Genomic DNA, 25711 nt, shown 5'->3' with positions numbered 1-25711 from the left:
TTTGAAGGTGTTCTGGAAAATGCGGAACGGAGTTTAGGGAGCAGCAGAAGAGTGGAATGTATTATTTAAATCGGTGTGTTGGAAAACAAGGACCGGAGTTTTTTTTAAAACTGGATCTGGATCTGCATTTTCCCATGCCTTGCCGATACGCATTTTTTGGCAAATATCGGCGGCCGATCCCATCCAAATATCGGATCGGGACATATACTAAATGCAGTTTGTCACTACATCTGTAAGTGCAAGTTAAAGCTCTACTATGCAAAGCGAAAGCCATTTATCAGCAGCATCCAGAAATGGCGCCGGCTTCTCTGGGCCCGAGATCATCTAAGATGGACTGATGCAAAATGGAAAAGTGTTCTATGGTCTGACGAGTCCACATTTCAAATTGTTTTTGGAAATATTCAACATTGTGTCATCCGGAGCAAAGGGGAAGCAAATCATCCAGACTGTTATCGACGCAAAGTTCAAAAGCCAGCATCTGTGAGTACATTAGTGCCCAAGGCATGGGTAACTTACACATTTGTGATGGCACCATTAATGCTGAAAGGTACATACAGGTTTTGGAACAACACATGCTGCCATCGAAGCGCCGTCTTTTTCATGGACGCCCCTGCTTATTTCAGCAAGACAATGCCAAGCCACATTCAGCACGTGTTACAACAGCGTGGTTTGGTAAATAAAGAGTGCGGGTTCTTTCTTGGCCCGCCTGCAGTCCAGACCTGTCTCCCATCGAAAATGTGTGGCGCGTTATGAAGTGTTTGTATACAACAGCGGAGACCCCGGACTGTTGAACGACTGAAGCTCTACATAAAACTTTTATTGAGTGTTAAAAGAAAACGTGATGTAACACAGTGGTGAACATGCCCTTTCCCAACTAATTGGCACGTGTTGCAGCCATGAAATTCTAAGTTAATTATTTTTTCCAAAAAAAAAGTTTATTAGTTTGAACACCAAATATTTTGTCTTTGTAGTGCTTTCAATTGAATATGGGTTGACAAGGATTTGCAAATCATTGTATTCCGTTTATATTTACATCTAACACAATTTCCCAACTCATATGGAAACGGGGTTTGTACATCTTGTATCGTGACATGGCCTAAAATATCGAGATATTTAAAAAATGCCTTATCGCCCAACCCTAGTCCAAACACATATTTCCTGAGTATAAAAACAATAAAAAAGATAAACGATTTTGAGATAGTAAGGCGTAATTGTTGTCATTATATTTGGCTCTTGTACTTGGTTACAGCCGATGTCTATGTAGATCCACCAATGGCATTTGTTTACATTGAGGAGTGCTAGTTTGCTGTTAGCGGTTAGCTATTGCAGTGGTTCTCAACCTTTTTTCAGTGATGTACCCCCTGTGAATATTCTTTTAGTTCAAGTACTCCCTAATCAGAGCAAATAATTTTGGGTTGAAAAAAAGAGATAAAGAAGTAAAATACAGCACTATGTCATCAGTTTCTGATTTATTAAATTGTAGAAACAGTGCAAATTATTGCACATTTGTAGTGGTCTTTCTTGAACTACTTGGAAAAAAATATACAAAAAGTAACTAAAAACTTGTTGAAAAATAAACAAGTGATTCAATAATAAAGATTTCTACACATAGAAGTAATCATAAACTTTAAGGGCCCTCTTTGGGGATTCTAATAGAGATCCATCTGGATTCATGAAATTAATTCTAAACATCTCTTCATAAAAAAAGAAATCTTTAACATCAATATATATGGAACATTTACACAAATAATCTAGCTGTCAACACTGAATATTGCATTATAGTATTTTTTTTTCACAGTTTATGAACTTACATTTATATTTTTTGAATAATTAATCAATAAATATACTTAGAAAGGATTTTTGAATTGTTGCTATTTTTAGAATATTTAGAATACTTTCAAGTACCCCCAGGGGTACGCGTACCCCCATTTGAGAACCACTGAGCAATTGTATCCTCCTACGGCAGGGTTGTCAAACTCATTTTAGGTCAAAGGCCGCATGAAGGAAAATCTACCAGACTGGTGAATAAATGCCATAATAACTTAAAAATAATGACAACTTCAGATTATTTTCTTTGTATTACTTTGGCCTAAAGCAGAACAAGTACTTTCTGAAAATGTACATACTACAAATAATCCTCGCAAAACACTTGATGTAATTTGAAAACTCTGAGGAAAAAAATGGTGCAGTTTCAAAAACACCATGAAGAACACAATGAACTTTGACTTTGTCTCAGTGTTTTTACAAAGCCATTAAACATTAATTACTTCCTTTTTAGCATTCTAACGTTGGTAGTTTATTAAAAAATGTTTGGAAAAGAAACTGATTTGTTTCCACATGAGCTGCACATGACACATCATTGGCTGGCTCACTGCCACCGCATGAGACGTAGCCCCAGCGCCACGCTGGCGCTGTTTTGTACTGTTTTTGTACCTTTTTTGATTATTGTTTTTCAGCTGTTTGTAAATGTTGCAGTTTATGAATAAAGGTTTAGGGCCCCCATAAAATTACAACAACAAAAAAAAAGCCTCCGCGCATGCGCATTGCATACATCCAACAAATCGATGACTAAATTACTCGCCAACTATTTTTATAATCGATGTAATCGATTAGTTGTTGCAGCCCTAGTTCTAATACTAATCAAACATCATCTTGATTATCATGGCATGGATAATGTTCAGCTATTCCTAGTCCTTCAGGGATGAGACTTGTGAGGTATTTATTCTCTCGCCATTTTTTTCTCTGACTTAGATGTAGCTAAAACATTGCAGACTGCGGATGGACGTTGGCCATTGGCTTGCTTGCCATGTTTAAAACGACTTTTCCAGAGTGGCGTTCCAAAGTAAAAAGCTTCACCTTTTATTGTTTGTTTTTAAGCCAAAATACGTCCATTCTCCCTCTTATGTCTCCACAGTTTGTCTGCTTGTAAGTATACCCTGCTTATGCGGTGCCCAACATGCACCACTCTGCTCACTTTACCAGCAATGTCACGATTGTACGCCGTCATGTCCGGGAAAAAAATATTTCAGAAGCAGTATAATATCGTTTTTAATTAATTAGTATCGTGGCACCTTATTAGAACCGGTATACCGTACAACCCTATTACAAACATGTATTTTTAAGTGCAAATAATTGTTCAGTAAAATCCACTGTTTCAAGCAAATATATATATAAAAAAAACTTAGTTGAGTGTCTTTAAAATGACAATGTAAACATCCACTATAAAACAATAATATTCAGTTTAGTGTGTTTCAACTTTTACTTTGTGAGAAACAGTGTCCTCGGCATTGGACATTTTTTGTATCGCTATGGAATATGCTGTTTCTCAGAAAAGTTAACGAACAATTTAATTGTATTAATGTAAATGCATCATAAACTAATGTTTAGCTTTGCTGGCTTTTCTAGGTGACGGTTTATGAGGTGGCAACTTGCACTCGGACTGCCTTCCCCCTTAGTGGAGCTGGATAGGCTCCAGGCTCCTGGTTTGATCCCCAGCATCCGCCGTCCTAGTCACGTTCTGCTGTGTCGTTGAGCAAGACACTTCACTCTTGCTCTTGATGGGTCGTGGTTAAGGTCTTGCAGGGCAGCTCCCGCAATCAGTTTGTGAATGGGTGAATGTGGAAATAACGTTGAAGCGCTTTGAGTACCTAGAAGGTAGAAAAGCGCTATACAAGTACAACCCATATACCATTTACAATGAACACACTTCTTTACCTGCTTACGGCGTTCAACGCAGAGCCTTGTGCACCCTCCACCTTGCCGACCGCACGCTGCGCAAATGATTCTGGAAGATGTAGTTTATTTTCAGATCTGGCCAATACTAAAGCGCCAGCAAAAACTACACGCCAGTTTTTGTTTGATACCGTCACACGTCACGGCATTATTTTGAATACTTTGAAACTGCAATACTGCAGTATCTACAATACCGTTACAGTCTTAAAAATAGTTGATACTGGATCCTGGACATTTGAGGTGAAGTGTCCTATATTCTTGCTATTTCTTGTGGGGGTATTGGATATTAATGAATTATGGATACAAACAACCAAGTAAACAACAATTAATGTCCAATGCATTCACATCGTATTTGAATAAAGTTCAGCCAACATTTTAGGTTGAATTATACATTATCAACATTCGACACATTTTCAATAAAAGAACAGTAATCAATATTTTAAGAGTAGAGTTACCTGCTAAATAAAATTCCACGACCCGATAAGACATTATATATTCTCCACCCTGTCGTTGCTGATGACTGACATCGTCCCAGGTGTGCAGAAGCATGTATGCCCACTCATCCCTGTTAATGATGTTTCCCCTTGCTTCCTAATTTCCATACACTCCTTGATCCATCTTTTGTATTTATTTGTTTCTGATGAAAGCACTATTCCCTGGCTGTTAGTTGTCGCCTCATGTTGTGTTCCGAAAGCTGGTGCGTTGCATAACTTGTTCCGCTGTCACTTTCGTTTTGATGTCGCATATTTTGAGGTTTAAAGTTAAGTATTGGCTTTATACTATTGTGTTGGGTCGTTTCTATTTGTTGTGGCTCTTGCAAGCGTGATGCAGTTGAAAGTTTTAGTGTTGTAATTCATGATGTTGTCTTGTGGCATTAGCGTGTATGACCTTTCTTGACCACAGTAGCTATCCGCTATTTTTGTTTTGATGATTTTACAAATGAGCAAATAGACAAAATGTTTGGAGTCCTTATTTTAAAAGGATTAAACTTCATATAAAGTCTGCCATTTTCAAATCCAATGTTTTCCTTTTTTCTAATTGATAAAATCAATCGATTCTCTTTTAAAACGATCTTGGATGGATACTTATCTACCGCAAGGCAAACTTGCAGAGCACAGATCGATGTACTTGAAATTGAGGAATATAAATCGATTTTGGATGTCACGGTATGACATTTATTTTATCACGGTTGAATGTGCTCAAAATTTTCAAAAACTAGGGACAAGCAATAGAAAATGAATGGATGGATGTTCATACTGAAATCTTTTAACTAAGTTTTATTTAAAAACACAACAAATTCAAAATGTATGTATGTACTTCAAGTAGAAAAGTTAATGTACATATGAAACCACCACAAGCATTATAAACAAAGTAATATGGCGGAAACAGAATAATACCATAAATAAATAAATGTGAAAATTGTGCAAGATGGCATCTAATGGCCATAAGACGTAACTGCACTTTTTGTCCATATAGATAAAAATAGTGTTCATGTATGAGATCTCGTCTTACACATGGGGCTGCATGATTATGGACAAAATAGTAATTAAAATGATTTTTATCAATACTGAAATCACGATTATCAATCACGATTATTCTTTATGTTAGGTCAAACAGTGTTAGGGTGTGAACACGATGACATCATGTAATTTGTAATGTCTAATAAAAAGGCTTTAGATAAACATCTATATATTTAGGGACAAATATTAGTATTTTTGTTTATTAATATTAACGTGTGGGGCTGGGCGATACATTTATATACTCGATGTATCGCGGATTTGTCTCTGCGCGATATAGAAAATGACTGTATAGTGATATTTGAGTTTACGTTCTCACGCAGTTGCTTTTAGCTGCGGGCATTACACTGCATGTATTTCCCACTCTTTCTTGTCTCTCCTTCTCACAGAGACTTAAAACAAGCACACCTTCTTACATACGTCAAGAGTGCAACGTCACATGCTCCCGCCTAGCAGACAGGTAGTGACATGGTAACGTTAGGTGTGATGCTAGCGGTGCAGTGGGGTGGTAATACGAGAGAGAGAGAGGGGGTGTGAATCTGGAAGAATTAGTTCTCAAGAAAAACATCACGGTGTCCATCGTCTGGCGGTGGTTTGGCTTCAAGCAGTAAGATGTTGAACAATTATGCGGCAAAAGCATTGCTACATAAAGTAGCACCACTGCTAATGTATATCATCATTCGAAAAGTCACCCGCAAGAGAATGAGTGCTTGAAACTCTGCATGTCAACAGCTCCGTGTGGTGCCACACCAACAAAAATGTTGAAACAAGTATTTCCAGATCAACCCAATTTGAAAAAAAATAGTCAACAACAGAAGGAGATAATGTCCGCAGGAACTTACCACATAGCGAAGGACATACAGTATTTGATTTCCTAATATGCAGCTCATTTTTATTCCACACTTATTTAAATATTTTGTGTGACATAATGCACAAAGATGCACTTTATTTGTTTTAAAATATTTTAGTGGCGTTCTGTACAAAAAGTGCACTTAAATTTAGTATTGTTTTGATATGTCATCTTAAAGACATGCACATAGCTTGTTTTAAAATGTCTCACAATCTTGCACTTTTTGTTTTGGAAATGACATGAATGTTTGTGCCACTGCTTAACTGTTTAAAAATACAGTTTTGGTAAATTGATTTAGTTGTGATTTCCCTCTCCTCATTAAAGTATATGATGAATATTAATGTATAGGTATGTATACAGTAAGTATAAGGGTTTCACGGTGGAAGAGGGGTTAGTGCGTCTGCCTCACATTACGAAGGTCCTGAGTAGTCAGGGTTCAATCCCGGGCTCGGGATCTTTCTGTGTGGAGTTTGCATGTCCTCCCCATGAATGCGGGGGTTCCCTCCGGGTACTCCGGCCTCCTCCCACCTCCAAAGACATGCACATGGGGATAGGTTAATTGGCAAAAACTAAATTGGCCTTTGTGTGTGAATGTGAGTGTGAATGTTGTCAGTCTATCTGTGTTGGCCCTGCGATGAGGTGGCGACTGGTCCGGGGTGTACCCCGCCTTTTGCCCGATTGTAGCTGAGATCGGCACCAGCGCCCCCCGCAGCACCAAAGGGAATAAGCGGTAGAAAATGGATGGATGGACGGATACAAGTATATTAATGAAGTATAAAGAATGTTTTAATGTAGACATATAGAATCATCTTACTGCTGTGATTATATGCATCAAGTGTTCATTCAAGGCTGGGGCAAAATATCTAGATATATATCGTGTATCGTGACATGGCCTGCCCCTAAAAATATTGAGATATTAATAATAGGCCTTATCGCCCAGCCCTATCAACGTATCAGCTTTTATCCATGATGCCTTTATTTTCATTTTTACATTTGATAGAGAGAGGTATTTAAGTTATGTACGTTGACATGTACTTGTAATGTATGTACATGCTGTATTGAGACAGATCTATTAAGACTTTGAGCATAAATATTTTGTATCGGAAATAGCTATAGAAAATAAAATATTAACAAAATGCTATTTCACGTATCATCTTTAAAGTAAGACCATTTTGAAATGAAAAAAAAAAAGTAATGTTAAACACGATGTTTACTTTTTGATATCAAGAGTAAGCACAAAGCAGTTTGGCTAATGCATATGAAATCTAATAAACATGTTTTTTTCCTCTTCAACACCATGTGGTTCAATGCAACACTTTGGCCAACAAAAATAAACAGGAGTGATCCCTTTCACATCTAATACACAATCTTTGTTGATCACTGACAACACAGCTTTCGTTCAATTCAATAATGTTGCGATCTGCTGCTCAGATCTTCACGTGTTTGTTTTTTCATTCTCAGTCTGACCCGTTTATTTCCTGTTTTTGTCCATCACTATGGTTACACATCAGTCCACCTGTTAGTCTCGCCCCGCACACCTGCTACTAATTTTCACCCTCCTATTTAAGCTCACCTTTTCTGTTTACTCATTCTCGGATCCTAATTTGCCCACGCGCATCAGTGACGGCTCTCATCATTCGTATGTATTTTCTCGCTAGCTCTCACGCCAAGCCACTTTATTGTCTAGCTTTCATGCTAAATGTTTTGTTTACTCTTTTGTGTCCTCGTACCAAGTTCTAGTTTTCCTTGTTTTAGCCTAGCTTTCACGCTAGCGTCTTTTGTTTACTTTTTCTCTTTACACCAGTATTTTTGTTCATAGACTTTTGTTATTAAATACCCTTTATCTTACCTATGCTGTGTTCTGCTTCGACGCATCCACGGGAAAACCACACCGGCATTACAATGCCGAAGAAGAGTCTTCACAGTAGGATCCGAGCATTAAAAAGTTTTTCCGCGTCTGGCAACCACGAGGAGACCTTCGACGAAGGCACATGGAGGGTATTCCGAGCGATGGAGGCTGAAACTCTCCGATGCAATCCAGACGAAAGCATGATGTGGGACCTGGAGGGAAAACTGGTTCCGATCGATGCTTCCGGGAGCGGTGAGTTTCCCTCCCGCAGCGCTCGCGCTCGTCCGCGTAGGCGGAAGCCGCGAAGTATGGCTTCGTCGGGCGACAGTGACTTGCCCACTCCATGTCTCCCTCCTCACGAACACAGCAACCTACAGTCAGCACACAAAACCCCTACACCATTGTTTGGGGACCCAATAACACACTTTGCTAACAGTTTTACCGACTGGGCAAATTCCCAACTTGTGTCCCGCGCAGATGACGTCATTTCGTCGACGCCCCCCGGTAACGCAAACCCGTCTTCCGATGATGACGTCATCAACAAGGAATTTTTTGGGGAAGATTCGTTTTCTCAGCCATTTTCAAATGACAATAACATTAATAATAAGATACAAAAGTATCAGGATATTTTTTCTTATTATTCTAGTCAACCTCAGTCACCTAGTTTTTCTTCTAACCCACCGTTTAAACCTCATTCTCTGCCCAAGTCCAAGGTTTTTTCTCCCTTTTCAAAGGGACACTCTGGACAATATAGAGGGGAGGGGTCTGCCCGCCTCCAAACCTCCCACCACCCTCCCTTATGGTCAGTCCCTGACCACAGGGAACGGGTCTGGGATTCCCGTCTGGAGGGGGGGGCTATGGCCTATAGCTGTGTTGCGGAGGTAGGGCAGACGCTACCTGTTCTTAAAACTGCTAAACAAGAACCTCCATGTAGGCCACCTTTACCTGTTTTTCGGCCCGCTAAACGCTTAGCTCCTCCTAGTAGACCTCCTCCACCTGTGTTCTCCCCGGTCAAGTCACGCCCTCTTAGACCTCCTCCACCTGTGTTCCGTCTGTGCCCTAGTTCTAGTTTTAGTCACAGTCTCTCTCAGAGTTCGAGTCCCAGCCTTCTTCGTAGCCCATGCTCTAGTCCTACTCGTAGACCGACTTGTAGACTGAGTCGTAGTCCAAGTCCTGGTCCGAGTTTCCGTTCTGATTCTAGTTGTAGTCCTAGTCTTTCTCGTAGTCCTAGTTCCACTCGTAGACTGATCCGTAGTCCGAGTCCTGTTTCGAGTCCGGTCCCGAGTCTTGTTTCTTGCCTTTGTAATATTAGTACTGATTCCCCTCGTGGTCTTAGTCCGAACCCTAGTCCTTACCCAAGTTCTTGTCCGAGCCCCAGTGTTACTGTAAGTCCTAGTCTTTGTCCTAGTCCTTGCCCGAGCACCAGTTTGATTGTTAGTCCCAGTCCTTGCCCAAGCCCTAGTTTGACCGTTTGTCCTAGTTCTTGCCCAAGCCCTGGTATGACTGTAAGTCCTGGTCGTTGCCCAAGCCCTTCTCAAAGCACTAGTGTGATTGTAAGTCCTGGTCCTCTCTCAAGTCCTTGCCCGAGTCCTAGTGTTTGTCTTATCACTCATCATAGTCCTAGTCCTGCTCACAGCCAGTCCCCTAGTTCTCCTCGGCAGACCCCTGTGCCTGCTCCTCGGCTGAAGCCGACACCTGCTCCTCGGCTGAAGCCGACACCTGCTCCTCGGCTGAAGCCGACACCTGCTCCTCGGCTGAAGCCGACACCTGCTCCCAGTCTGGTTCTCACACCAGCACATGACTCTGACCTGGTTTTCACACCAGAAAATGTTTCTAGCCTTGTTCTCACGCCAGAGTCAGACTCTAAACTGGTTCTCACGCCAGCACAAACTCCAAGGCTGGAGCCCACTTTAGCACCAGTTCCTAAGCTGGAGCCCACTCCGGTACCAGCACCACGACAGGCACCGGTGCCAGCTCCGCGCCGCCAAGCACCGGTGCCAGCTCCGCGCCGCCAAGCACCGGTGCCAGCTCCGCGCCGCCAAGCACCGCCGACGACGGGGCTGGAGCCCACACCAGCGTCGACGACGGGGCTGGAGCCCACACCAGCGTCGACGACGGGGCTGGAGCCCACACCAGCGTCGACGACGGGGCTGGAGCCCACACCCGCGTCGACGACGGGGCTGGAGCCCACACCAGCGTCGACGACGGGGCTGGAGCCCACACCAGCGTCGACGACGGGGCTGGAGCCCACACCAGCGTCGACGACGGGGCTGGAGCCCACACCAGCACCACCGACGACTACGCCTGCATTCACGTCGATGACGACTCCTGCGGCTCCCAGGCCGCCTCCGACGACTCCTGCGGCTCCCAGGCCGCCTCCGACGACTCCTGCGGCTCCCAGGCCGCCTCCGACGACTCCTGCGGCTCCCAGGCCGCCTCCGACGACTCCTGCGGCTCCCAGGCCGCCTCCGACGACTCCTGCAGCACCCGCATCATCCTCGCCAGCTGCACTCGGGCCTGCTTTGGCTGCAGTCCCCGCACCCTCGTCTGCTGCTTCCAAGCCTGCTGGGATTTCGGTGCTGAGACGTCGTCCACCACGTCGATCACGGGCGTGGCCTCTGCGAGGTCATCCTCCTCGCCAGACACTCCCTCCTCCATGTCGGCCACGGATGTGGCCGTGCCCGGGTCGTCCGCCTCGCCGGGCACCTCATCCTGCGAGGCGGCCACTAATGTGGCCTTTTCGAGGTCGCCCGCCAAAACTTTTTCGGCAGCAGCGTTCCACCCGCCGCCGCCACATGATGTGTCCTCGGTGGATTCGGGGACATGCGATCTGGCGACCCTCCACCGTGGCCTCCCTCCGCCCTCCCTTCGTTTGTGAACTTTCTGGTTTTGGGGAGGGGGTTCAAGTTTTTGTTTGTTTTTTAAGACATCTGGTATCTGTCTTTTGTTGGGGGGGAATACTGTTGCGATCTGCTGCTCAGATCTTCACGTGTTTGTTTTTTCATTCTCAGTCTGACCCGTTTATTTCCTGTTTTTGTCCATCACTATGGTTACACATCAGTCCACCTGTTAGTCTCGCCCCGCACACCTGCTACTAATTTTCACCCTCCTATTTAAGCTCACCTTTTCTGTTTACTCATTCTCGGATCCTAATTTGCCCACGCGCATCAGTGACGACTCTCATCATTCGTATGTATTTTCTCGCTAGCTCTCACGCCAAGCCACTTTATTGTCTAGCTTTCATGCTAAATGTTTTGTTTACTCTTTTGTGTCCTCGTACCAAGTTCTAGTTTTCCTTGTTTTAGCCTAGCTTTCACGCTAGCGTCTTTTGTTTACTTTTTCTCTTTACACCAGTATTTTTGTTCATAGACTTTTGTTATTAAATACCCTTTATCTTACCTATGCTGTGTTCTGCTTCGACGCATCCACGGGAAAACCACACCGGCATTACAATGCCGAAGAAGAGTCTTCACAAATAAGATGACAAAACATTTTAGCTAGTACTGATATGGGAACGCTGACAAAGTTAGCAGTTAAATAAAGGACGAGTGAGCATCCCATTAAACAAACTAAAGACTTTATAAACAAGTTGTGGCAACGTTCCCGACACATCGTATGCTGCATGGTAACTCTCAGTCCCAGCAGCAGACAGAAGGATGCGATGTTGCACTTTCAAAATTAAACTGCAACATCAAATACTTTTCTCCGTCATACTTTAAGTGGGGGACAATTGCATCTGTTTCCAATACTGTTGACACCTGTCATCATTTAATAACAGCAGTGCGCTCTTGAACGAATGCCTATACTCTTCAAGTAGAAACGAGTGAAACGAAGCAATCAGCTACGTTTACTGGGATTTAACAGAACAAATTACTCGAGCAAAGTCCGCATGTTTTTCCTCAAGTCTAACGGCGCTAGTGCGCATGCGCTGGTGCTGCGTTGCTTCCTTTTCCAGGAAGCAGAAGTGCCTAAACTGCATTATTAAATGTTGGTTTTTCGGTAATTAAATATTTAAACGGTCGTACTAACTGTCTACAAATTTTACCGCAGTTTATCATTATGCCATTTACAGTTCAAGCCATCCATTTTCTACCACTTATTCCCTTTGGGGTCGCTGGGTCGCTGGTGCCTATCCCAGCTATAATTGGGCGGAAGGCGTTTTACAACCTGGACAAGTCGCCATCTCATCGCAGGGCCAACACAGATAGACAGACAACATTCACACTCACATTCACACACTAGGGGCCATTTATTGTTGCCAATTAACCTATCCCCAGGTGCATGTCTTTGGAGGTGGGAGGAAGCTGGAGTACCCGGAGGGAACCCACGCATTCAGGGGGAGGACATGCAAACTCCACACAGAAAGATCCCGAACACGGGATTGGACCCTGACTACTCAGGACCTTCGTATTGTGAGGCAGACACACTAACACCTCTGCCAATGTATCGATCAATCGTTACACCTCTTGTATTAATGATAACGGTAAAATCTCTGACCTTTAATATTACCTTGTTAAATTTAATTTATCGAACAACTGAGTGAATCCAGCGTATTGATAAACTCACAGACCGACTAGTGCTTGCTTAAAGGGTAACTGCATTTTTTTGGAATGTGCTCATCTCGTCGTTCTCGCCATTTCCTGGTCCTATATGGCTGTCAAATTGTAATATATATATATATATATATATATATATTAGGGGTGGGCAAATTAATGCGTTAATTACGCGTTAACTAATCAATCTATTTACGCCGACAATTATTTTATCGCACATTTGCGTATGTTGTTTACATGCTTTTATTTTGTTTACGCCTTTTCTTAACAAGATGGCATCTCCCGGATGTACTTCGGTGTCGAGGGGCTCTTGGTAAAGATGGAACATTCGGCAAAAATACCGGACAATTCTGCAAATTTCATGGCTGGCTCACAGCATGGTCACTCTGGGATCACTTACGACCGCCAGACAATTCTGAATGTGGATAGATCGGGCTGTTTTGGACTGAATGACGCGTGCTTGCTAGACCGGCTAGCTAGCATGGGAATACTTTGCCAGCTACATCCAGCGGCCTGTGAAGCAGCGGAGTATATGTGTTGTCTGTCTATTTATGAATAATGCAGACGAGGAGTGTTGGGTGAGTTCTTAATGTTTACTTTCAGAGCGTGCATATCACAACATACAAGATGCTGTCATGGCGACACACAACCTATACCGGGCTACCGCGCATGCTCGTCACTCCTGTTGCATGCTGGGTAGGGTAGTTATTTTTTCCCTGGCTCATAACATCACAAATAGTACCATGTATATGCGTTCAGTTTATCAAAGCACCAAGCAAACAATCGGAAAATTCCCAACATATCAATTCCTAGATATGGTCATAATTATTTTAAGTGCACTACGCAGAATAAACACTATTAATATTGCTACTACGGATAATTTGATCAAAAATTCCCTAAAACAGCCCACTACCTATAATATAGGTTTTTTTAAACATAAGATCCCTGATAAAAAAAAATGTTTCTGCTGTTACCTCAGAAATTGCCTGTTATGATTGTGGCTCAGAGATTTGTATGTAGATTGTATTTATTTTCCATAACAAACAGGATAACTTAAATACCCTGGCAGTGGCAATAAGCTTAAATGTTTGTATTTACATTTTATGAGTTGATTTTCATAAGATATGCTATTTAACTGCTACTGTTTAACAAGGACTGATTTAGATTGTGTTTGCACAACAAATGTTTTGGCGCTTTTGTTCATGTGGGAGAATATTCCAATAAAGGTGCATTACACACTACTTTTGAATTCATTATTGGGCTTTGCGCATACAATGGAGTTAATCGCGATTAATCAGAGAAATAGTGCGATTAACTTCGATTAAAATTTTTAATCGTTGCCCAGCCCTAATATATATATATGCAGATCTTTGGGTGTCCCATGATTTGATTCAATATCGATTCTTGGGGTCACGAATATATTGATTTTTTTCAATTTGATTCTTGACTCAAAAACGATATTTTTCCGTTGCAAGCGATTCTGTATTCATTCAATACATAGGATTTCAGCAGGATCTACCCCAGTCTGCTGAAATGGAAGCAGAGTAGTATATATATTATTTTAAAAGCTTTTATAATTGTAAAGGACAATGTTTTATCAACTAATTGCAATAATGTACATTTGTTTTAACTATTAAACAAAACAAAAATATGACTTACCGTAGTTCCTTGAATTGCCGCCGGGGCGTTAATTAATTTAAAACCTCTTCTCACTCCTGCGCTTACCAAAGGCATGCGGTAAAAGTAAGCATGCGCTAATGATTTTAAAGCCTCTTCTCACTCCGGCACTTACCAAAGGCATGCAGTAAAAAATTGAATCTGATATAAGCTCGGACCTTAAATCTTACTGATTAGCTCTTAATCTTCTTCCCTTTATGCGATTTCAAATTACCGTTATTGAAATCAGCCTCCTCCATTTTGAAATGATGACATGTTAAGTGTCACTCGTGACGTCATGAGTTTGACCAGGCGGTAATACTAAGCATGCGCTAATTACTTTGCGAAGCAAGTTTGACCCGGCAGTAATTCAAGGCAGGCGCATACTATATGCCCTGCGGCAATTCAAGGAAATACGGTATTTTATCTTTGTGAAAATATTGGACACAGTGTGTTGTCAAGCTTATGAGATGCCATGCAAGTGTAAGCCACTGTGACACTAATGTTCTTTTTTAAAATGTTTTATAAATGTCTAATAATGTCAATGAGGGATTTTTAATCACTGCTATGCTGAAATTATAACTAATATTGGTATCGTTGTTGATAATATTCATTTTTGTTTCACTGCTTTTGGTTTGTTCTGTGTCGTGTTTGTGTCTCCTCTCAATTGCTCTGTTTATTGCAGTTCTGAGTGTTGCTGGGTCAGGTTTGGTTTTGGAATTGGATTGCACTTTTATTGTATTGCTGTGTAGTGGTTTGTTGAAATGATTAAAAAAATAAATAAATAAATAAATTAAAAAATCAATTTTTTAAAAATGAGAATGGATTCTGAATCGCACAATGTATTCGAATCGATTTTTTCCCATACCCCTAATATATTTATATATATATATATATATTTGTCACGTGTTGCTGGCATCAAATTCTAAAGTTAATGATTGTTTGCAAAAAAAATGTTTATCAGTTTGTATTTGCAAAAAATATATATTTATCAGTTTGAACATCAAATATGTTGTCTTTGTAGCATATTCAACTGAATATGGGTTGAAAATTATTTGCAAATCATTTTATATATATATATATATATATATATATATATATATATATATATATATATATATATATATATATATATATATATATATATATATATATATATATATATGTATATAGTGGCATCAAACCACTGCTTTAGAATTAAGAGTTCACTCTACAATCTCTAAGGCAGTGGTGCCCAAAGTGGGGCTCGCGGACCAAAATCAACCTGCTGAGTAGTTTAATTTGGCCTGCCAAAGGGTGACTCCCCAAAATGTTATACATGTTGATACTCTTTTAAGCTCACACAGTCATTTATGTCACGTCTTAAAAGGCTTACAAGTTGACATCTATTGAACGTGATACACGTTATTTTCTACGAAATATTTTGGATGTTCATTGTTTTTCACGTTTTTTTTTTTTTTTTTACTTTCCACATACGTTGGATGTGATCTATAAAAACACAACTGCTAATCAAAATAAATGATTTTGGTTTCCTGGCTTACAGAGACTTTTCAAAAGTATTCATATAGTTATATAGATAAATCCCCAGAGCATTTCAGAGGTTAGAAATTGATTTAAAAAAAACATAATGTTGTTACGTTCCCAACACCCCCCTCATGTACGTTATAAAGCTCCTGCTAGCTTGCTCAATGTCTAACAGGCAAATAACATCAGAAGACACCTATTATCAATCAATCAATCAATGTTTACTTATATAGCCCTAAATCACTAGTGTCTCAAAGGGCTGCACAAACCACCACGACATCCTCGGTAGGCCCACATAAGGGCAAGGAAAACTCACACCCAGTGGGACATCGGTGACAATAATGATCCAGTGGGACGTCGGTGACAATAATGATTATGAGAACCTTAGAGAGGAGGAAAGCAATGGATGTCGAGCGGGTCTAACATGATACTGTGAAAGTTCAATCCACAATGGATCCAACACAGTCGCGAGAGTCCAGTCCAAAGCGGGTCCAACTCAGCAGCGAGAGTCCCGTTCACAGCGGAGCCAGCAGGAAACCATCCCAAGCGGAGGCGGATCAGCAGCGCAGAGATGTCGAGGCGGATCAGCAGCGCAGAGATGTCCCCAGCCGATACACAGGCAAGCGGTATATGGCCACCGGATCGGACCGGACCCCCTCCACAGGGGAGAGTGGGACATAGAAGAAAAAGAAAAGAAACAGCAGATCAACTGGTCTAAAAAGGGAGTCTATTTAAAGGCTACAGTATACAAATGAGTTTTAAGGTGAGACTTAAATGCTTCTACTGAGGTGGCATCTCGAACTGTTACCGGGAGGGCATTCCAGAGTACTGGAGCCCGAACGGAAAACGCTCTATAGCCCGCAGACTTTTTTTGGGCTTTGGGAATCACTAACAAGCCGGAGTCCTTTGAACGCAGATTTCTTGCCGGGACATATGGTACAATACAATCGGCAAGATAGGATGGAGCTAGACCGTGTAGTATTTTATACGTAAGTAGTAAAACCTTAAAGTCACATCTTAAGTGCACAGGAAGCCAGTGCAGGTGAGCCAGTACAGGCGTAATGTGATCAAACTTTCTTGTTCTTGTCAAAAGTCTAGCAGCCGCATTTTGTACCAGCTGTAATCTTTTAATGCTAGACATGGGGAGACCCGAAAATAATACGTTACAGTAGTCGAGGCGAGACGTAACAAACGCATGGATAATGATCTCAGCGTCTTTAGTGGACAGAATGGAGCGAATTTTAGCGATATTACGGAGATGAAAGAAGGCCGTTTTAGTAACGCTTTTAATGTGTGCCTCAAAGGAGAGATTTGGGTCGAAGATAATACCCAGATTCTTTACCGTGTCGCCTTGTTTGTTTGGTTGTCAAATGTTAGAGTTGTATTATTAAATAGAGTTCGGTGTCTAGCAGGACCGATAATCAGCATTTCCGTTTTTTTGGCGTTGAGTTGCAAAAAGTTAGCGGACATCCATTGTTTAATTTCATTAAGACACGCCTCCAGCTGACTACAATCCGGCGTGTTGGTCAGCTTTAGGGGCATGTAGAGTTGGGTGTCATCAGCATAACAGTGAAAGCTAACACCGTATTTGCGTATGATGTCACCTAGCGGCAGCATGTAGATGCTGAAGAGTGCAGGGCCAAGGACCGAACCCTGGGGAACTCCACACGTTACCTTAACGTAGTCCGAGGTCACATTGTTATGGGAGACACACTGCATCCTATCAGTAAGATAAGAGTTAAACCAAGACAGGGCTAAGTCTGACATACCAATTCGTGTTTTGATACGTTCTAATAAAATATTATGATCGACGGTATCGAAAGCAGCGCTAAGATCGAGGAGCAGCAACATAGATGACGCATCAGAATCCATCGTTAGCAATAGATCATTAGTCATTTTTGCGAGGGCTGTCTCCGTCGAGTGATTTGCCCTGAAACCGGATTGAAAGGTTTCACATAGATTGTTAGACGCTAAGTGTTCATTTAACTGCTCCGCAACAATTTTTTTGAGGATTTTTGAAATAAAGGGAAGGTGAGACACCGGTCGGTAGTTTACCATGAGGTCAGGATCGAGGTTAGGTCTTTTAAGAAGAGGATGAATAACCGCTTTTTTGAATGTTAGGGGAACAGTGCCCGAGGAAAGTGATAAGTTTATAATATTTAGCACTGATGGACCTAATAATACAAAGAGCTCCTTGATCAGTTTCCCAGGAAGAGGGTCAAGTAAACATGTTGTTTGTTTTATTCCATTTACACGTTGTAACAATTCCTCTAATGTTATTTCCTCAAAACGAGAGAAACTATTTTGGAGGGCAGTATCCGCCGTATATACAATCGTGTCAGTGTTAATAGAACCCCGTTGTAGCTGGGACGCATTGTCTTTAATCTCCTTTCTAATGACTTCAATTTTCTTACTAAAGAATTGCATAAAGTCATCAGCTGAGTGGGTGGAGCTACTGGAAGGAGTCCCTTGTTGGGTTAGCGATGCTACTGTACTAAACAAAAATTTAGGATCGTTTTTATTGCGGTGGATGAGATTTGAGTAATAATTAGCTTTAGCTAAGGTAAGCATGCGTTTATAAGTTATTAAACCATCACTAAATGCTTGATGGTGCACCTCAAGTTTAGTCGTGCGCCATTTGCGTTCCAGCTTTCTGCATAATAATTTCTGAGCTCTAGTTTCTTCTGTAAACCACGGGGTGCGCTTTTTTGGAGCCTTTTTTAACTTTAGCGGTGCTATGTTATCAATGGTTTCGCGCAGGGCGTCGTTAAAGTTGTTAGTGAGGTTATCAATAGAGCCCACATACTTTGGGAATGGTGCCATTACCGAGGGCAGTAGGTCAGCAAGAGCTGTCGTTGTGGCCGTATTAATGTTGCGGCTGCTATAGCAGTTATTATTATTATTAGTTTGACGAACATGCGTCTGAACCTCGAATTTTATAAGGTAATGATCGGACAATACTTTAGTATACGGGAGTATCGTAACTTTGGAAGCGGTGATACCCCTGACAAGCACTAGGTCTATCGTATTACCGTTGCGATGCGTGGGTTCATTTATTATTTGTGTGAGACCACAGCTATCAATTATAGTCTGGAGCGCTACGCACGGTGGGTCCGATGGGGTATTCATATGGATATTAAAGTCCCCCATTATGATTATATTATCGGCGTGTGTCACTAGATCAGCAACGAACTCTGAGAATTCATTGATAAAGTCCGAACAGGGCCCTGGGGGGCGGTAGATAACAGCCAGGTGTAGAGGCAGCGGTGTGACAGACCTCATAGTAAGCACCTCAAACGATTTATATTTATTATTTATGTTAGGACTAAGGTTAAAGTTTTCGTTGTATATTAGTGCGATCCCCCCACCCCTTTTAAGCGGACGGGCAATATGCGCATGTGTAAAGTTAGGAGGACATGCCTCATTTAGCGCAAAAAAGTCGTTTGGTTTAAGCCAGGTTTCACTGAGACCGATGACGTTAAGATTGTTGTCTCTGATGATATCATTAACTAACAACGTTTTAGGAGACAATGATCTTATGTTTAAAAAACCTATATTATAGGTAGTGGTAGTGGGCTGTTTTAGGGAATTTTTGATCAAATTATCCGTAGTAGCAATATTAATAATGTTGTGTTTATTATGCCCAGTGCATTCAGTATAATTACGACCATATCTAGGAATTGATACGACGGGAATGTTCCGATTGTTTGATTGTTGCTTTGATAAACTGCACGCATCATGGTTAGCCTCCTCAGTAACGGGGATTTTCCGATTGTTTGTTTGTTGCTTTGATAAACTGCACGCATCATAGTTAGCCACCTCAGTAAAACACATGTCCAACTCTGAAACACTCAAAGCAGAAAAAACTTGTTCTAATTTAACTGACTCCTTACCCAGACCAGTAGTCTCGCATCCCTTATTTAAATCCGTCTTCAGGGTGGAGGGAAGTGGTGTTCTGTGGGGATTAGCCTTCTGCTTTGTTTTTAGCCCCGCTCGACATCCGCGTTTCCGATCACACCGCTGGCGTCTGCTCCGTAGACGGCCCCCGCTGCTACTAGACTCCCCTGCTTCACAGGCCGCTGGATGTAGCCGCCGATGTATTCCCATGCTAGTTAGCATGTTAGCATATTAGACACAACAAAGCTTTTTTTAAACAATTTAATGCTTACAGATGGTGTAATGAGTTTTTTCATGCAGCATTATAGTGAGCATGATTGGGGAAAAGGACATGTTTGTGTACTACCTTTTGTTTCTTTGACGCAGTCATACTCTTACATATGTTTGCTTTAATGTTTTTTACACTTCAGTCATGTTTGTCTTTTCTTGTAGTTGCTGGCATGCTGTATAACTGGCTGCCAAAGACCTCTTGATGGATCCCAGAAGACAACAAAGGAACAACTCAATCTGTGAGCACAGCAAATAACGAGGAAATCTGACCCAAAGCGTGTCATCTGACTGACTACAGTGCATGTGGCCTCTTAAGTCGTTCATTTGCTAGGCAGCTCAAGAGCCTACTGCTATGCACTATAAACTTGGAGACGTGAGCACTGGGGATGCTGGGAGGTGCAGGCTCCTTTGCAGTACGACAGTCTCCCTAGTGATAGGACTTCTGATAGCAATGGCTCGAATTGTTGCTTCGGAACAGCAAAATGCACAGGTGGAGATGTTCACAATTCAACTGGAGGCTTCCATGCAGTCATCTATACTCTCTGAGCTCCAGTCTGCTGCTTTAGCCTTTGAGTCATCGGTGAAGAATGGGGGAGTACAGGCTGGCATCCCTGACTCTTCAGCAATTGTGGGCCAGGTGTTTCAGATGAGGATTCCACTGGTATCTGACAATGCAAGCTATAATCTCCATGTAAGTGTTTAATGGATACAAGATTGAAAGAAGTATGTGATGACTGCAAAGTGTTCCTGTCCAAATTTACAAAAAGGCAATATTATTATATCCCTAAAGTTGTTACACCTGTGAAGAACATAATGTCATGGCTGTCCTGAGTTTCCAATACATTTTACAACTCTTATTTTTTTGTGATAGTGATTAGAGCACATACTTGTTTGTCACAAACACATTAATGAAGTTTGGTTCTTTTATTAATTTCTTATGGGTCTACTGAAGATGTGAGCAAATGTGCTGGGTCAAAAGTATACATTTTCAATTTTGGTGATGTAGAAAAGTTACAATCAAATTAGCTTCATGACATGGCCTCTTAACTATGATTGACGACACCTGTTTGCTTCTCTGAGCTCATTTTAATAGTGCTCCTGTGATGCAGTCATTAGACTCTGTTACAAACGCGACAAAGGGAAAGTTAAAGGAACTCAGCACAGTTCTGAAAAACACGAATCATTGACTTGAAGAAGTCAGGAAAGTCACTTGGACCCATTTTAAAGCAACTTAAGGTCCCAAGACCAACTGTGCAGACAATGAATTGATTTTGTCCAAACTTCATTATTGTTTTTTGTGACAAACAAGTATGTGCTCCAATCACTCTATCACAAAAAAAAAGAGTTGTAGAAATTACCATTGTTTTAGAGTAATACTACTCAAGTAATAGTAAAACATATTAGTAAAATATTCATTCAAAAAATGCTTAATTACTAAGTAACTGGTAAGTAACTTCTGATATATTTAGTAGCTATTTTTAATGGTTTTTGCATTACAACTTAATTGGCCTGTGTGTCTGTGCCTGTGCCTACGTTAGACTTTACAAATGGGCAATATACTGATTTTATCGATATATTCAAGTTTTTTGTTACAGACTATTTAAAAATTAAAACCTTTTTTTTTCTCTTCTTGCTCCAGCATACTTTTTACCTCCAGGACCTTCCAAAACCCTCTCCTGCCCCCTTAATTTTTTAGCGGGGATTAAAAACATGGCTAATGCTAACTGTAATGAGACATTTGTTTAAAAGAAAATAAGTGTTGTCTGTACTTTTAGTTTGTTTTTGCGGCAACATGTGTTTAACAAATGACTGCACACTGCAAAGTGTTTAAAAAAAGCAGCAGCACAAAAAACAACCAAGTGTGGGAAATACAACTACCTTATGTGGCGAGCAAGACCCCAACTCCTGCTAAAAGCATCGTATTGTGGTGGAATAATTTACATAAGGTATGTATGATAATCAGAGTTCTGATGAAAGGTAGCACACTATTGTTGATGTGTAACATGTAGCAACAACCATAACTAAACACGGAAATTAACTTGATATCATAGAGAAAGAGGCAACATCAGACAACACATACATACTACTACTAAGTATGAGGAAACAAATCAATGATTGATTGATTGATTGATTGATCGTAGTCATCATTGTCACCGACATCCCAGTGGGTGTGAGTTTTCCTTACCCTTATGTGGGCCCTACCGAGGATGTCGTAGTGGTTTGTGTTGTGGTTTGTGCAGCCCTTTGAGACACTAGTGATTTAGGGCTATATAAATAATCATTGATTGATTGATGTAAAAACCTTCAGTTTGCAATCCCAACTAGTCCCCTCTTTGGACTACAAGATATAACAGCCTTGGAAGCACAATCAATCTCTTTATTGACCAGAAGTATCACAATCCAGTAAAAACATTCAACAGAGCTGCTGGAACTGCCGACAAACTGCTGCTACTCATCTAAGACACACAAGTGTCTTGCTGCTTTCTGGGTGCTGACGTCACATGTGACTTGGCAACAAGAACTGCCTTTTAAAGACACACTTTACCCAAATCGAAAAACATTGATATACCCAGATATTAGATTTTTTTTTAAATAATTTATTAATGGCTTCCCCTCGCAATTAAATAAATCAATGAAAGCGTAATACCTTAGTAATTCAATTACTTTTGGTAACGTACTGAGAAACGATAATTTATTACCTTTTAAAAATACATTTTCACTACTAAAATGGGTCAATATTAGCATAACGGGAACAGATAGCATACTTCAAAGATGGCAGAAAGTAACGAAATCCATGATTATTAGGTTTAAAAGGTAAACATTTTCTAAAAGGCTAGCATAAAATGTTCATTTTTATTGGAGAATGACCTGGTAGCAGTTATGTTTTAATCTTCAATTTTAAACATTATAGCAGTTTAAAGAAAAGTCAATTAGCTTTCTATTTTGCATTTTGTTTCCTTACTGTACAGAAAATAAAATAACCATGGCCTTAAAACAGTGATAATGGTTTACCATTACATCCCTATTAAATACTGCATATGACACTAGTTTACATTATGTGCAAATTGTCTACACTTTATGAGAGGGAAAGCAACATTTTGAGGGAATTGTTTGGAATTAGTTGTTAGTGCAAAATTCTGTTGAGCATTATGCTAAAGTCTTTGTGTCTCCTTGTTTTGTTATTTTAGCTTACTGAGATGGGACAGCCAGCATTACCATCATGGCTCTATTGGGACAAAGGAAATTGTATTCTGAGAGGGTTGGCCCTGGAGCAAGATAAAGGTGTGTATCATATATCTGTGTCTGGACAAGACATGAATGAGAAGACCGGCAGCCAAGAGTCCCCCAGTACGGTCTTCTCCATTGAAGTATACCCTGAGGAGCGGGCAGACACTGAACCATCCCTGCTTGCGCTACAGTCTAATATCAGTGGCCTGCAGCCTTTCACTTGTGGCCCTGAGGAGCCTGTCACTGTCCTCACTGTCATACTGGATGCTGACTTGACAAAGATGGTAGCTAAACAGAGGGTCAGTTTACTAACCAATATGAGAAAATTCTCACATGTCCCCATTGAGCACATGAGACTTGTACCTGTTGTGAACAACCGCTTATTTGACATGTCGGCTTTTATGGCGGGACCAGGAAATGCCAAGAAAGTGGTGGAGAACGGTGTTCTGCTGTCTTGGAAACTTGGATGTGCCCTTGACCAGGGCAATATCCCTAACATCAGCATTGTCCAATTCTCTGCAAAGGATGGAACAATGTCAGCCACACTGGCATATCCAGTGGTTGGCTGGCACATTGTCAACAAAAAGCCCCATGCAGTGAAACGTGTCAAACGGCAGTTGTACAACACTCCTACTCCAGTGCCCTCCCTGCTTCCGCCAACTAGTTATCCAGAGCCACCTCTACGCATTGTTCCGACCCCAACTTCACCCTCAATTGCCCCAGCAACAGACCACTCTGCACCTCCTGTACGCGGCCCTTTACCTCTTCCTGTGAAGCCTACAATGAGAGTTAGAGATCAGATTGCACATACACCTGTTTTGGGTCCTCCCCAACCTACCAGGATATTGGGATCGACAAGCACCATGCCCATCCAACCTACAATGACCAGACCTACATTTGTGGAAGCCACTGCTTTACCAACACTACCAAGCACCACTAAAAAACCTAAACCATCTAGCACAAGAAAGCCGAAGAAACCTAAGACGTCAACACCTGCCCCCAGAGAACCCAAATCTACCACAGCAAAACCACCAAAACGCACCACGCCTCTCTCCTTGTCTCCAGACTTGAATCAGATGCCAGAGATCCGCAACCCAATTGATCAGGTAAATGCATGGGTTGGCACATACTTTGAGCTCAAAATTCCTCCTGATACTTTCTTCGACAAAGAGGATGGTACAACCGACAAGCTGCGTTTGATTTTGAAGCAACCCTCCAAGGAGGCAGTCAGTGAAACGTCTTGGATTCAGTTCAACAGCACCATCCAGCTTTTGTATGGACTTCCAGAAGAGCAGCACAAGGGCAAACACGAGTACTTCATGCTGGCCACAGATAAAGGTGGGAAAAGAGTCATGGATGCATTTGAGGTTCAAGTAAACCATTGGTCTACTAATGATAAACCACCAGTTGTTTTTTCCGCCCGTTTCCACGGTGACCCCAAAACATTAAGCAGTGACATCCATAAAAAGATTATTTTGACAAAAAAGTTAGCTTACGCTCTTGGTGATCGAAATAGCAGCACAGTGACCCTACGAAGCATCACTAAGGGCTCCATTGTGATAGAATGGTCCAATAACAGTCTCCAGCAAAATCCTTGTCCTAAGGACCAGATTACAGCTCTCAGCAACAGGATTGCTGATCCACAAGGGACACCAAAACCAGCTTTCGTTAAAGCCATGGAGCCTGAATTCAAACCCATTAATATCTCTGTACGTGGCACAAACAAATGTCAAAGATACACCTTTATACCACCAGGGGAGTTTCAGCCAATCCCCGTTCTTCCTACAGCTACACCTTCCCCTGGGACCGGTCGTAGGAGCAGTGATGACGTCTACCTGCACACCGTCATCCCTGCAGTTGTGGTAGCAGCACTCTTATTATTTGCAGGTATCATCGCCATGGTCTGTTACCGTAAGAAGCGCAGAGGAAAGATGACCATGGAGGAGCAGGCTACCTTCATCAAAAAGGGAGTTCCCATAATATTTGCAGATGAGCTGGATGATTCTAAGTCCCCTCCTTCCTCCAGCATCCCGCTTATCCTTCAGGAAGAAAAGCCACCACTTCCTCCACCAGAGTACCCTAACATGGCTGGACCCCACAGTACACTGCTAAACCAGGATTTGTTGGAAGAGTATTCTATTTATCAGGATGATGATCCCAATGCGCCTCCTTACCAACCCCCACCACCTTTTACTGTCCCCATTGAAGGCAAAGGTTCTCGTCCTAAGAACATGACCTCTTACAGGTCACCACCCCCTTATGTTCCTCCCTAACACACAATATTCATTCATTCAGCTTGGAATTCAGGTGCACTGTAGGGAAGCTTGTGGGGAAACTACTGACTACAGACGTAACTTTTCATGGATTTCAATGCAGGCGACCATACGTATCGTTTGATCATCATGGATTAGATAAATCAACTTTCTCCTACCGGAACAGGCAAAATACACGGCGAACAGTTTGTAATTCCATTACTCTTCCCTTCTTTTTTTGTTCTTCAGATCTGCTTTTGACTTTCAAATGCTTTGTCTGTATTGCCCAGAAGAAGAGTCAATTTTATCTTCAATGATGTACTATTTCTATTGTATAGAACATAATAGAGGAGAGCCTGAAGCCCACTGGGCCTTTTAGCAGA

General features: G+C 41.6%; 1 protein-coding gene across 1 annotated transcript in view; it reads left to right on the top strand.

Annotated features, from left to right (window-relative positions):
• Positions 1-25711, top strand: part of LOC133554904 (dystroglycan 1-like) — a 37912-nt gene that overhangs the window by 10244 nt on the left and 1957 nt on the right. The window contains exons 2-3 of the mRNA XM_061904170.1: positions 20011-20539; positions 23037-25711. The exon at positions 23037-25711 is cut by the window's right edge and continues 1957 nt beyond it. Coding sequence (XP_061760154.1) covers positions 20201-20539; positions 23037-25349 — 2652 coding nt within the window. The 5' untranslated portion in view covers positions 20011-20200 and the 3' untranslated portion in view covers positions 25350-25711. The remainder of the gene's footprint in view (positions 1-20010; positions 20540-23036) is intronic.

This window comes from Nerophis ophidion, linkage group LG06 (assembly GCF_033978795.1).
Source record: "Nerophis ophidion isolate RoL-2023_Sa linkage group LG06, RoL_Noph_v1.0, whole genome shotgun sequence".
NCBI classification, from domain to species: Eukaryota; Metazoa; Chordata; class Actinopteri; order Syngnathiformes; family Syngnathidae; genus Nerophis; species Nerophis ophidion.
Note: the sequence above shows the minus strand (reverse complement) of the source record. Positions and strands in the feature narration are given on the sequence as shown.